This window comes from Hyperoodon ampullatus (assembly GCF_949752795.1).
Source record: "Hyperoodon ampullatus genome assembly, chromosome: 5".
NCBI lineage: Eukaryota > Metazoa > Chordata > Mammalia > Artiodactyla > Ziphiidae > Hyperoodon > Hyperoodon ampullatus.
This window is the reverse complement of record NC_136918.1, coordinates 47,340,861-47,355,844: the sequence shown is the minus strand read 5'-3', so window position 1 is coordinate 47,355,844 and position 14,984 is coordinate 47,340,861. Positions and strand designations below refer to the sequence as shown.

At 44.5% G+C, this 14,984-nt stretch overlaps 1 protein-coding gene across 1 annotated transcript in view; it reads right to left on the bottom strand.

The window, feature by feature from the left end:
- Positions 1–9,257, bottom strand: part of LAMP3 (lysosomal associated membrane protein 3) — a gene marked incomplete at both ends in the record, with an annotated part of 33,023 nt that extends 23,766 nt beyond the window's left edge. The window contains 3 exons of the mRNA XM_079704650.1: positions 1,003–1,131; positions 2,014–2,744; positions 9,209–9,257. Coding sequence (XP_079560776.1) covers positions 1,003–1,131; positions 2,014–2,744; positions 9,209–9,257 — 909 coding nt within the window. The remainder of the gene's footprint in view (positions 1–1,002; positions 1,132–2,013; positions 2,745–9,208) is intronic.
- Between the last annotated feature and the right edge of the window lie 5,727 nt (positions 9,258–14,984).

Below are 14,984 nucleotides of genomic sequence, written 5' to 3'. Positions count from 1 at the left end.
GAGGAAACATGCCCCAACTAGTCCAAGGTCATGCAGCTAGTAAGTATTATAGCTGTGAGTCAATCTTGATTTGTCTGATCCCAAAGTCTGTGCTCATTGCTCTCCAAGATCTGCTAACCAAGACCCTCTAACTTCAGGGGTCACGTTAGACAGGTAAGAAGGAGGCCCACACCGAGTCCCAGCTGCAAGGGTCCTCTTGGCTTATTTGAAAGACACTTTGGGCCAAGCAGGGGCAAGCCTCCTTTGAGAGGGGGTTGACCATCACTGTGTTCCCAAGACATTTGTCCTTTTCGGTCACTGTAATCACAGCTACTGGCTATTGAGCATCCACTTTCCATGTATTGAACAAAGCTCTTTACAGGAGTGATCTTTCATTCTTTTCCCCATTTTTCAAATGATAAACAAACAAACAAACCTCAAACAGATTAAGTTGCCTGCCTGATGTCAAAAGGAGAACAAGTGACACAGTCAAATTTGTAGCCAAGACTCTGATCTCATGACCATGCTTTTCCACTCTACTCAGTTGCCTACCCCCTTCCAGGATATGGCCTGGAAAACCCAGCCCCTGGTTAGTCCCTGAATTTTGCCTTCTGTGGTTGGAAAGAACCTATTGTGACATTTGACTTTGGTCTCAGAGTAATCCTGTTTCTTTTTGCCCACTAGGTATTTCTATGGGTCTGTTCATTGGTACAGCTTCCTCCTTGGGGTGGTTTGCAAATGGCACTTCGGCCAGGTTCCCCAAGGCCACAACTCTCCCAAGAGGCATCAAAGCCCTTCTTGGGCTGCACAGAGGAGGCTGAAGAGGGAAGAAAGCAAACAGAAGATGTCGACACTTGCCTCCTCTCCATCTCCATGACCCTCATTCTTATCAGAGAATATCTCAAAAGGCTCTGAGGTCTGTTTCCCCTGGAACTTAAAGTGTGGGATTGCACCACCGGGCCCCAGGGTGAGGGACAGGGAAAGCGATGCTAGAGCAGGTTAGTGTAAGGAGTCCAGCCTCACCTTGGTAAATGTCAGATTCACAAATCCGCCCTGGAAATTCAAGAGAAGGTTGGATTTTCGGAAGCCACAGTTCCCAGAGGATTGGGTTGCATTGGGGTCGATGTTGAAGTATTTCTTAGGTGAAAAAACCTAAACCAAATAAAATAGATTGGCTCAATGGAATGTCAAAGAAAACTCTAGCCGGGAGACCAGAAGCACAGGCTGGTAATTGAGCCTGAAACTCCAGGCTAGTGGGTGTTCACTGGAGAATTTCAAAGTCCCTGGAAGACACCTCTCATTTCCAAACTGTTATGTTTAAAAGATTTTTTTTTAAAGAAGGAGCGCTCTCACAGAGAGGAGTTCCTTGTTAGATAATTCATGGCAGGTATATTCTTGAAAAACCGTGTAGAATTTAATTTTTGTTCAAGCAAACATGTTGGGCGCTACAGGAAAGGTTTTGCTATCTAATGTACTTCTGTTTCAAATAAAAACCAAATGTGGAAGTTTTACTTGAAATCATAAAAACTGTGTAAAAAAAAGGAAGAATTTTTATAGTGATTCTTTCAGTAAATCAAACAATCTAAGCCCCACTCCCACCCCCTCCCATCTTCTCATTAACCTGGATTTTTCATATTAATGTCACAGCTGGCTGGAACCACGAGGACCGTCTAATGCAAACCTCTCATTTCACAGGAAAGTTGCTGATGCTTGGAAGTCATCCAGAGGAGCAGGGCCAGGCTGGGGTCAATGCTGGCCACACCCAACACTCTGCCCATGGTGGCTAAAAGTGGAGGGTGTGCATATTTAAAATTTTGGTGTGTGCCTTTCTTCATTCATACAGTCGCTATCAGTGTCTATTTTTGTATGTGTTCTAAAACAGATCCACCTCGTAACGGAGCACCTTGGAGAAAGAGGAGCCCGCAGATACCTATTTCATTCCAAGATACAGGATGCAGGGGAACGTTCATTTTCAGCAAGGCACTCGCCACTCAAACTTTTTGAAGCAGTGCTATAGTCCTGTGCCGGACTTACCGACTCCGTGTCTTGAACCGTCAGCTCTATCCCCATCTCTGCTTTGATACAGAGCTTGCTTCCATTCAGAACTTGATAAATTCCAGTCTTGGCTGACGATGGCTGGGGTGCAAGGGTGGGCCTGGGAGCTATGGTGGCAGGCGAGGCTCTGTGGGTTGTGCTGGTGGGCCCTGGGGTGTGGGTGGGTTGAGTAGGCTTCTGACTGGTTGTGCTGTTGTGTGGTGTGGTGGACAATGTTGCTGGAAGGGTGGTCTGGTTACTGAGTTGGGTGGCTTTCCCAGTTGTGTGGCCAAAAGTCGACAGCCTGGCTCCAGTTCTGTGGGCTGGCGGGGTGACGGTGGATGGTGGTGGACTGGGACCTGTGCTGGGGCTGATTGTAGCCTCAGTGACTGGAGCAGCCGTGTGTGACTTGTTGGGTGTGGCCAGGGCTGTGACTAGGGTGTGGGCTGTCGGGCTGGTGGAGGGGGTGCTGTCTGCAGTTACCAGGGAAGTTGTTGCTAGAATTTTTATGGTTGTGTGTGTGGTTAGGGTCTCAGAGGTGGATGTTGTGACAGCTATCTGAGAGGTGACATGCCCATCTGTTGACCTTGCTGCTAAAGTTTTCTGAGGCACACGGTTCGTTGGCTGCAGGAGAGAAGGTTTTGCTGTGGCCTGTACTGTTGCAGGTGGAGAATAGCCTGTGATTTCTGGAAATGCTTTTGCTCTCATATGACCGCCATAATGCAAAATCACTGCAAATTAGGAAACAAAAATGTTAATACACCAACCAATGGCTCACATGAGTGAAGCCCTCCCCCACTCCCACTTTAAGGTTTCTTCATTAAAAATTAACATGTGTTTTTCAGATTTGGGGGAAATTTACAAGGAAATAACAGTGAAGTGAAGGTCACTCAAAATTCTACCACAAGGCCACAATTTTTTTTTTTTTTTTTTGCAGTACGCGGGCCTCTCACTGTTGTGGCCTCTCCCGTTGCGGAGCACAGGCTCCGGATGCGCAGGCTCAGCGGCCATGGCTCACGGGCCCAGCCGCTCCGCAGCATGTGGGATTTTTCCGGACCGGGGCATGAACCCGTGTCCCCTGCATCGGCAGGCGGACTTTCAACCACTGTGCCACCAGGGAAGCCCCACACAAGGCCACAATTTAACGTTTTGGTTGCACCCATGTTTTTACAGGGTTGTGAGCATACTGGAGATATTCTTCCCCTTTCTCTGTGTGGGGTGTGGTACTATCACCCCAGCGAGCGTGCTCAGCTAGATGTCTAAGTGCCAATGTCTCTTCATTTTCCATCTTCAAATGTGAATCCAGACAGTTCCTGGGTAGAGTGTGCTCCTGGGTAGGGTGCTGCTGTGATGACCTGACAGAGCTGGGGCAGCATGAATAACAGTAATAAAGATTTACACAGACTTATATAGTTTTCAGAGAATCATATAATCCAAGGTTCAAAAGGGACCTTAAAGATTATCTAGTACAAACCCTAATCTGATGTGTGAATTGTACTGTTGGATATTTGCCATGTGTTCTGCCAATCTATGCACAATTAGGTCCAATGACAAGAGATTCAGTTCCCTTCCATTTTTTATTTCACCATCAGTTTTCTTTTCTTTTAATAAATTTATTTATTTATTGCTGCATTGGGTCTTCGTTGCTGTGTGCGGGCTTTCTCTAGTTGCGGCGAGCAGGGGCTACTCTTCCTTGTGGTGCGCGGGCTTCTCGTTGTGGTGGCTTCTCTTGTTGTGGAGCACAGGCTCTAAGTGCTTGGGCTTCAGTAGTTGTGGTGTATGAGCTCAGTACTTGTGGCTCACGGGCTCTAGAGCGCAGGCTCAGTAGTTGCGGCGCATAGGCTTAGTTGCTCCGTGGCATGTGGGATCTTCCTGGACCAGGGCTTGAACCCATGTCCCCTGCATTGGCAAGCGGATTCTTAACCACTGAGCCACCAGGGAAGCCCTGCCATCAGTTTTCAAAATGTACCCCAGTTTCTGTCATTCCCTTACTTAACCTTTAGAGTGGCGCAGACTTTTCCAACTAAGGAATTAAATTAATCCATAAGTGCTCTGATACATCTGGTGTGCCATCCTTCATGGTTTGGCTTAAATGTCAGCTCCTCAAAGAGTCTTCCCCATCCTCCCCACATGAAACAGCTCCCCATCCCCACAATTCTCCATCACAGTATTATATTCATTGCCTTCACTGCACTAATCACAGCTTGTAATTATATAGGGGGATGGTATTCAAATATTTAACAATAAGCCTGTCCAGACAGTGTGTACCAGCAGAATATCAGCCCTGATTATATGTTTACTTATTAATTGTGCCTCTCTCCCACTAGATGAAAAGCAACCTCAAGATGGGAACTGTGGGTAATTTTTTTCAACACCAGTGCCTGTGCATAGAAGGTATTCAGTGGATACGGAATGAATGAATAAATAACTGAATGTGTAAATGGTGGTTATAGCATTGTAGACCTCCTAGGGTTATTAACAGGTTCAAACAAGGTGGTTTGAGTGAAAGCCTTCCTGGACTATTAAGCATACCTAGAGTATGTATTATTGTCATAGGTTCTCTCCTGGGTCATCCCTTCAGGGCCAAAGGCCTCTGAATCTTTTTCAACCAGAATAGTTCTATCCTTGTCTCCTTCCAAGCACAGAGCAAGCCAGAAAGTAGACAACTGCAGATGATGTCCCTTGGGAGCTTATGATCAGGTACACTGAGAGATGGCACTGTCTCTTCAATGCTATGGTTTCACTGTGTTTACGCATTGTATTTTCACTCATTGGAGTTGTTACTGCCCGGTGCTGGGCAGTGACTTGGAAAAACATGGGGAAAAGGGAAAGAAGATCACTCTATGCTGGTGTTTATAGAGTCCTGAATTTCAAATCTAATTAAAGTCATCCATAAACACCTTTACTATCTCTTCCTTTCATCCAATACATTTCTAGGTGGGTACTTTCCCCATAGCAATAAAAATGCCAAGTTACTGAACACTTACTACATGGCAGGCCTCAGGTCAAGGGTCTTCTTTCACCAGCTCTTCTCAAAAACTCTCTGACGGGTACTAATCTTTATCTGTCTTTCAGATGAGGAAACTCAGGTTTAGAAAATTCTATTAACTTGACCATAATCACACAACTAGTAAATTTTGAAGCTGAGACTCAAGCCCCTGTCTGAACCAAAGCCTGCCCTTGGATCTGGGCATGGGGGGAGGTGGTGCATGTCACTGGGAAGAATGGTAAGAGAAGAGACAAAAGCAGAGGAGAGACGAGTAGGGTGCCCCTCCAGTGACCCCAGTTCACTTAACCCTCATAATGGTGGTCTTCAGTGAGTCTTTCAAAGGCCCACATGCTAAAACAGTGATTATTTTCCAGAAGAAAAGGCTAACTTTAAGCCCAGTAGTAACACTTATAAATTATTTCTGCACAGCTGGTTTGCAAAATGGGAAAGACAAAAGTATCAGTTCAAAATGCCTTTGATAACCTTTAAAGAAAACATTATTAATGACATTAAGTTACTTGAGACTATTACTAAAGAGTCTTTTCTTGTATCTAAAATGTTTACTTGGACAATTGAAATGTATGATATTTGAGAGTTGCAGATTTTATGGGTTATAGATTTACTTTACAAATCTTTGTAAAATCATACGTGGAATCTTTATGCCCATACTGTAGAGCTTGGAACAAGATTTTCCTTTCAAGATTGTTATGAAGGTTGACAGTTGTGGAAGACTTATTTGCATAATTCATTTGGGCTGAACCTGAGTTGCTGTTTCCTGGGTCAAGAACCCAACGGGAACCCAGTTAGGGTCATAGTATTACTATGAAGAAATAGAATTCACTCCCAGATGTGGTATCTAGGAATATCTTGTAGTAAAAAGCAAAGATTGCTGCAGAGAACTCTGGGAGACTGGGAACCACCTGACTTTTGTTCTCCTGGAAGATTAGGTCCTTGATAAAATCCCACTGTGTACAGCTTATGCTTATGAACTAAAGCAAATCTCAACTGAGTAGAATTTCCTCAACTGAGTAGCACACCCTTTCAAAGGGGGAGCCGTCCTCATAATGCAATTAGAACTCCTCTCTCAGCAGTGATGAATGAACTCAAGTAAGGGAAAAAAGCACATTGGCCATTCATGAATGCACAGCACCCCAAACAGGACAAGAAGACTCATGGTACACTGTCAAGTGTGCTTCGTATACAGGAGGTCTTTGTGAGGTTCCTGGAGGTGATGGTGTCTCCATATGGTATGTGACCTTGTGACAGACAGGAGCCTGGGCTGGTAGGTGGCAGGACCAAAAGTGACTGAAAGTAACAGAGTGTGTTACAATTAAACAAGTCTGGGGAATATTGTTCTAATATTCTTCTCCTTCTCCACTCTGGTCCCTCCCTTCCTCTCCTCATCTCCCTGTAGGAGTGTGGGGTATAAAAGATGGGCAGGCAGTTAGATGTAAAGTTGACAGAGGTAGCTATGCTGTGCATTGAAATACATCCCAGAAAGTTTGTATGTTTGTTAGGTACTCAATGGAAACAATACTCTGAAAAATACTCTGTTTTACAAAATTTTTGTTTATGACCACACATATATGACCAATCTTGGTCAAAATTGGGTCATAGCTTTTAAATGGGATCTTTGGCCTAGAGGTTTAGTCAAGTTCACTGGTCTGTCTGAAAACCACAAAGAGGGCAGTGGGCAGAAGCAAGGGCAGAGGGCATAGCTCAGATTCTCTCAGTTCTCCTTCTACTCTGAAGACACAGCCTGAAGTCCACACACTGATTTGCGAAGCTCCCACTCCCAGAACCTCAGCATCTCCTCTCCAGGATTCAAGAGACTCAGCAAATGAGTACCCCAGAGCCTTAACCCCTTGTTTGTATTCCTCTAGACGGTGAACTGCAGGAAGGGGCGTGAGAAGGTTTTGGTTTCCCTACAACTCGCAGGAGGAATGAGAGATAACCCATTGGCCAGGCCCTGGGAAAGCCAGTGACCACACAAGGACTGCGTCTTTAGATATTTCCCAGACAGTCGGGCCTTCCCAGAGAGGCTTAGTTTGGTTTCCCCGCCACACCCAATTCAGCAGATACAAAGGCGCCTCCTCTGAGCCAAGCTCCAGGCCAGGCTCTGAGGTTAGGTCTTTGTTCTCAGGGGCGCAAAGCCTTGTGAGGCAGACACAGAAGTGGACTACACTCCTCAGTGTGACAGGTGTTATTATTATTATTACTATTTTAATAAATTTATTTATTTATTTATTTTTGGCTGCATTGGGTCTTTGTTGCTGTGTGCAGGTCTTCTCTAGTTGCGGTGAGCAAGGCCACTCTTTGTTGCGGTGCGCGGGCTTCTCATTGCGGTGGTTTCTCTTGTTGCGGAGCACGGTCTCTAGGCATGGACTTCAATAGTTGTGGCACGTGGGCTCAGTAGTTGTGGTACACGGCCGCAGTAGTTGTGGCTCATGGGCTCTAGAGCTCAGGCTCAGTAGTTGTGGCTCATGGGCTTACTTGCTCTGCGGCATGTGGGATCTTCCCGGACCAGGGCTTGAACCCGGAACCCCTGCACTGGCAGGCGAATTCTCAACCACTGTGCCACCAGGGGAGCCCAGGTGTTATTATTGAAGCAGGCCCCGAGTGCTATGGGGTGAGGTGGGGAATCCATCACAAGGAGAAATTCTTCAGGCAGACAGACAGACCTGGTCTGAATTCCTCTGGACTTGTTTTCACTTGAGACAGAAACAAACACTTATCTTGTTTAATTCACTATTTGGCACTAGTCTCTTATGTGCAGCTGAACCTAAACTTAACTGATACAAACTTAAATCTCCTCATTTTATGGGTTTCGAATTTGAGATCAGGGAAGCAAAGTGACTGGATAAAGATTACATAGTTAGCTTACCTAAAAGCTACGTCTCTCCAAGCAAAATGTCGAATGGTTTTTGCTCACATGCAATTCAACAAGTATTTCTTGAACATATGCATGCAGAAGTGTAGTGCAGAAGTGCAGAGCATGGACCCCGAAGCTGAACTTCCTGGGTGCAAATCTCAGGGCTGCCATTTGTTAGCTGAGCGCCCACGTTCACCTCTCAGAATGTACGGCTCAGAGACGAAAGGGCAATGTGGGCATTTCCTTTCCACCTGCCTGTGCATTTATCACACGTTCATTGCCCTCCTGAATCCACCAGTTGTCTGCCAGCCATTGAATTGGCGCCCACAGACAGATCACTGAGGGTTACTGCTACATTGAGATCTTCTGCTTTTTTATTGGCTTGCTCTGCTAAATATAATGATTACTTTTCATTTTGCCTCCAAAAGAATGTGAAACTCTAATTCTGAATGTGTGGCACAAAGAAAAACAGCCTGGATTAGGGGAGCTGGTCTGACCTTTCACCCAACTTTCATGACAATTCATGTTACACTCAAGTGCAGCTGTGTCTCCCATTTGAGCATGTGAGTGAGGCCATGTGGACAGAGTTAGTTCCCTCACATGTTCAAGTCAGTGGTAGTAGAAGGCATTGTGAATCAACCAGCAAACTTGATAAAGCACATAAGAGGACTCAACGTCCTAGGGAGAAAATGTTCTTGGTGAAAGCAGGGGGCACAGACATAAAAGAATCATTAAAATCTCAGCTTCCCAGACAGTCTCTTTGATCTGACCTATACTGGTAATGAAACAAGAAATCTTTGATGCCCTGGCTTACATCTTTCTGAGATGGCACAGTTTGTCAGACCACATCTCGTTCATCTTCACAACTCAATGTTACATAATATACACATAGCGCTCCATTTAAGAAAAGCAGAAAAAGAAAGGCATAACGTGATTTCCCCAGGCTCTTGGCAAGAGCCCCATTTCTAAGCCCTGGCTCAGTTCTCCATCTCTTAAATTGAAGAGATTTGTACAAACTCTCCCTAATCAGGTGCCTAGAGACCATTTGGGAACCAGGGGCAGTGTCACTGTCTTCCAGGGTTGACACCTCCTCTGCCTGACTCATGGAAAACAAGTCCAAACTGTGAAAGCCTCTGGAAAAAAAAAATGAAGGCGTGCTCCACATGTAAGGTAATAAAGAGGCATTCCCAAGTCAAATACCCACAGTAGCTGAAGCCACTACAGCTATCTCCAATCTGTCCTGTCCCACCTTGGTCACTGGCACTAGAATGCATTCACATTTAATAGGACCGGATGCAGCAGGGTCACCATGGAAAGTCATGTGTGTCACTCACCGGCCAGGGACACGAAGAGCACCACCACTGCAGAGAGCTGCCAGGACATGACTGGGGAACCAGGGAGTATCGCTGCCTCGCCGAGGGGCTGCTAGGCTCAGCGCTCAGCACGGCTGGGTCTTCCGAATGGTGCAAGGCTAATTCCAGGGCAGGCTCTGGCAACAAAGTAGACACCTCTTTCTGCCCCTTATTACTTGTGTCAGAGAAAACAAAGTCACCTGAGTTATGAGAAGTAACTGAAAGGCCCTCCCAAGTGGTGCGCTGAGCGGGGAGGGAAACCACAAGTGGCTTTTGTGTGAAGGCAGGCACTTTCATCTCTGCCTTTAGTGTTTGTGAGCGACGGGATGGGGGATGGGGCATGTCCCCCAGCCAAGGTGAAGGGCATCTGAGATCATTTTCCACAAGAGGTGGTGGATCTGTGGCAGTGCCTGCTTCTTTCTCTCATAAGTTGGGTCTCCATTTTTCTCTAAGATCTTGAGTACATTTCTGTAAACCCAGAGACCCTTCTCAGCCAGGAGAAAACCAGTCCCTCAGTCCTGAGGGTGAGCAGGAGTCAAAACTCCATGGGTAGAGTGCTGTCTGTCTCTGTGTGTTTTCACAAGAAGTCTGAGGCAGCCCTGTTCTCTGCTCAAGGCAGCCTTACCTGGGAACTTCACCTTGTGGGGAGGGGGGAGTGTGAGCTTAGGAATCAGGGAGATCTGGGTTTGAATCTGGCCCTGCCAACTCACCGGCTGTATGACCTTGGGTAACCTCTCTGAGCCTCGGTTTCTTCTGTTGTATAACAGGGATAATAATGACTACTCCCAGGTGGTTTTCCTGGAACACAAATAATATTGAATATCTTCAAAAGGCAACCTTTTCATGTCTTATCTCCTTCCTCTATTAATTAGACAAAACAATGTTGGTCTCTCTCCCAGAGCTCTGAGTCCCCGTGAGGAACACACATATAGGCAGTTTATCAGGATACCCTCCTGATTACTAGGTTTAGGGCTTTTATTTTAGTCTCAAACCATTTCCTGAAAAACAACTTTGGCAACTATTTTATCTTACTATGTTGCTGAATCAAGCAAATTTACCAAAGCAAGGGGTGTGTTTCCAAATTGAATTTTTATGGTGGAAGGTGAAGATTAATTTGTGTCAGTTGACCTAATTTCAGCTACTTGCTATCTAGAATTCTGGACTTTAAGTCAATTTATTCAACAGACAATAATTAAGCAGATACTCTGTGCCAGACACTCTTCTTATTCCATTTAAGCCCCACAGCCACTCTATGTGGGCAGTATAGTATTATTGTTGTCCCATTTCACAAATGGGGACACTGAGCACAGAGAGGTCAAGTGACTTGCCCAGAATCCCTTAGATAATAAATGAAGAAGCTGGGCTATGAATCCAGTCTGGCTTGAAAGTCTAGGATTTTAAGCACTATGCTGTACTACGGCTGAAGAGGGGCTCTGGACTAGAATATAATATATGCTTTCAAGTTGCTTACTGCCTAGTTGAGAAACAACATTTACTGATATAAATAGAGAGTGACTGATCAATTATTTGCTACTTAGAAACACACTGGATGAGGAAAGGAATAGTCAGAGATGACTTTGTAGGGGTTGAACCTTGGAGAGACTAAAGGTCATAGAGGATCTGGGTAGTTGGAGAATAGTAATAATAATAATGATAGCAGTAATAATGGTTTCCATATAAGGAATCCCTATTATGTGCCTGACACTGTGTAATGCATATGGCACCTCTACAGGGTAGATTTTTTTAATCCCCACTTTACTGATGTGGAAAATGAACCACCCAGCATCACATAACAGGCTAAAATTTGCATCATGGCTTGTCTGGCCCTGAAGACTGTGCCCTTTCTGCTGGCCATGGGAGCAAAATCTCTTGAGTGGTGACTGGAGGGGCCTGGGGAGTTATTTTCTTAGTGGTTGCCCTGAAGATTACTGTACATCTCAGTCTATAGCAATCTAGTTCAGATTAATACTATCTTAACTTCAATAGTATATAAAAACTTTGTTTCTATTTATTTCCATTGTCTCCCCTTCCTTTTTGCTGTTATTGCCATATAAATTACATCTTTATTCATTGTATACCCACCATCATGGGTTTATAATGATTGCTTTATGAAGTTGTCTTTTATATCAGATAAGAGAAAAAGAAATTACAAACAATGTTATAGAGGAAATGTTTGTGTTCCCTCAAAATTCATATACAGAGGGCTTCCCTGGTGGCACAGTGGTTAAGAATCCGCCTGTCAATGCAGGCGACACGGGTTCGAACCCTGGCCTGGGAAGATCCCACATGCCGCAGAGCAACTAAGCCCATGTGCCATAACTACCAAGCCTGCGCTCTAGAGCCTGCGAGCCACAACTACTGAGCCCACGTGCCACATCTACTGAAACCCATGCGCCTAAAGCCCCTGCTCCGCAACAATAGAAGCCACCACAATGGGAAGCCCGCACACTGCAATGAAGAGCAGCCCCTGCTCGCCACAACTAGAGAAAGCCGCGTGCAGCAACGAAGAACCAAAGCAGCCAAGAATAAATAAATAAAATAAATAAATTTAAAAAAATTCATATACAGAAGCTCTAATGTGGTGGTATTTGAAAGTGGGGACTTTGGGAGGTAATTAGATTAGGAGGGTGGAGCCCTCATGATGGGATTAGTGCCCTTATAGGAAGAGGAAGAGAGCTAGTTCTCTCTCTGCTCACCACCACGTAAGGATATAGTGAGAAAGCAGCTGTCTACAAGCCAGGAAGCTGGCCTTCACCAGAATGCCACCATGCTGGCACCCTGATCTCAGACTTCCCAGTGTCCAAACTTGTGAGAAATAAATCTGTTGTTTAAGTCATTCAGTCTGTGGTGATTTGTTACAGTAGCCAGAGCTGACTATGACAAACAAAAAAATATATTTATAATGTCTTCTATATTTACCTATGTAGTTACATTTATTGGTGCTCTTTATTTCTTCATGTGGATTTGAGTTACTGTCTAGTAACCTTTCACTTCTGAAGGACTCCTTTTAGCATTTCTTGTAGGGAAGGTTTGTTAGTGACAAATTATCTTGGTTGTTGTTTATCTGGAATGTCTTAACTTCTCCTTCAGTTTTGAAGGACAGTTTTGTGGATACAGAATTCTTAATTGACAGTCTTTTTCCTTTCAGCACTTTAATATATCATCTCACTGCCTTCTGGCCTTGATGGTTTCTGATGAGAAATCTCTTATTGAGAATTCCATATGATTTGAGATGTGGATTAGCTCATTGCTGAAAAAATTATCCTTTCTTCACTCTATTGCTTTTGTACCTTTGTTGAATATCAGTTGTCCACATGTATATGGGTCTATCCTGTTCCACTGATATAATTTTCTATCTTTATGTCAAGATCAAATTGCCTTGATTGCTGTAACTTTACAATAAACCTTGAAATCAGGTATTATTAGCCCTCCAACTTTGTTCTTCAACATTCTTTTAGCTTCTCCCTTTCCATTCCCTAATTCCCTTTCTTATGCTTTAAATTAGCCAATAAAGAGTGAAACTGTGAAACCCTAAACACCCCACCCTTGGGCCCTAACAAAGGCAGAGCCCCAGGTTTGTGCTGTCTCTCTCAACCTGTGACCTTGCTTCATGGCCCTTGAGTGTGCTGTGTACCCTCTAGTACCTATGAGTAGTAAATCTTGTTCCTCAAAGTTCCCTGATGGTTTCTGGCTGAAGTGTGTACTGCAATCATTATAAGAACCACATGGGTTAGTCCAGCCACAACACTGGCCCCACAAGCTTGGGTGAGTGCCTCAGGTGTTCCTGGTTCCTAGGTGAGAGCATCACCATCAACGGGATGGGACCAAACAGCAGTGGGGAACACAATTCAGCCCATAACAATGGTCTTGTTAAATATTCCACGTGAGGGCTTCCCTGGTGGTGCAGTGGTTAGGAGTTCGCCTGCCAATACAGGGGACATGGGTTCGTGCCCCGGTCCGGGAAGATCTAACATGCCGTGGAGCAGCTAGGCCCGTGAGCCATGGCTGCTGAGCCTGCGCGTCTGGAGCCTGGGCTCTGCAATGGGAGAGGCCACAACAGTGAGAGGCCTGCGTACCGCAAAAAAATAATAATAAAATAAAAGGGGGTTATTATCAAATTGGATATTTTAAAAATAAAAGAAGAAGAAAAAAGACCACCCTTGTGACCTACAAGAAACCCACCTTAAATATTGTTAAACAAGGAGGCCTTTAGACTGAGGTGGCTTTAATGCCTTAGTAGCCTATGTAAGCAAACCAAAACCTACACCTGAAATGCCTCAAGGTTAAGAAACTGAAACCTAAGGACAGCCAATCACAAAGAGCCAGCTTGGCTCTCTCAAATAATGCAACACTTAAGCTATAACAAATCAAATAATTTCGTTGCTTTGCTTGTGCCTCTTCTCTAGAAAAGTCTTTCCTCTAGCTTCTGTCAGCAGAGCTCTCCCAACTATTTCTGGTTTGGCCCTGCCCGATCTGAATTGAGTTTTGCTCAAATAAACTTAAGAAGTTTTCAACCACTGCGCCACCAGGGAAGCCCTAACCCCTTTTTAATTGGGGTGTTCAAATCATGATTATTGATATGGTTACATTTATATCTACCATCTTGGCAACTGTTTTCTATTTTTCCTACCTGTTCGTGGTCTCATTTCTCCTCTTTCTCTACCCACTCTTGGATTAACTGTCTTTTTAAATTCCATTTTATCTCATCTGTTGGCTTATTAGTTATAACTCTGTCATGTTATTTTAGGGTTTGCTTTAGAGTTTATGGTATATATCTTTATGGTATCACAGTGTACATTCAGATGATCTTAATACCACTTCACATAGAAGAATCTTACTACGGTGTACTTCACTTTTTTCCCTCTTGGCCTCTGTTTTCTTGTCATAGGTTTTAATTCTGCATATGTTATAAACTCCACAACATATTCTTTTTTTATTTAAATAGTCAATTTTCTTTTAAGGAGACATAAATAATGAGGGGAAAAAGCTTCAATACTTACTTATGTGATTACCATTTCCTGCAGTCTTCACTCCTTTGTGTAGATCCTTGAGTTTGTTGTTGCTACAGTTAGCCTAAGTACACCATGCACTTCAGATTCCTCAAGTGTTACCTGTGTTCAAGGTATGGCATTGTTTGACCAAATGTTTTTCTCAATGTGTGCTCCACCCTCAGCTTTAGGTCTTCCCTGGTATGTGTCAGAGTCTCTCCATGCTCTTGTAGCTCTCCCAGCAGACTCCACTGTTACTTGATAGTCAGTGCTTGTTAGCCTGGGGCTGGGGACTGAGCCATGAGGTGCTCTATTCTGATCAAGTCTCAGGCAGGCAGACACTCTGTCCCTGGGTCTTGAGGGGGTGTGACCTTCAAAGTGTTTCTATCCCTCCCCCAGCAGTAGTTTTGGGCACAGCACATATTCCCACCTCTCTCCCAGGATCAGAGGTTTGGTTTTTATTCCATTATTTTTCCCCAGCTGCAGTTGGATTTACCAGCCCTGTAAGGGTGTGTTTATTGCCTGTTCTTGGGCAGCTGGTTCTACTTTTGTTCTGTTGGAAATATGGGGCAATAGGATCCAAGCCTCGTCTCATGTCTTTCCTGCAGCAACTGATATTCCCCTTCCCCAGGCTATGCCCTCAAGGATGCTTTCTCAGGACTTTTGCTAATCTTTTTTGTGAGTGCTCAGTGAGACCATTGGAGGAGAAAAGCCTGTAAGTGGATGCAAATATTCATTATATCTGTGGCCCCTGTGTTTCTATTTTCTCT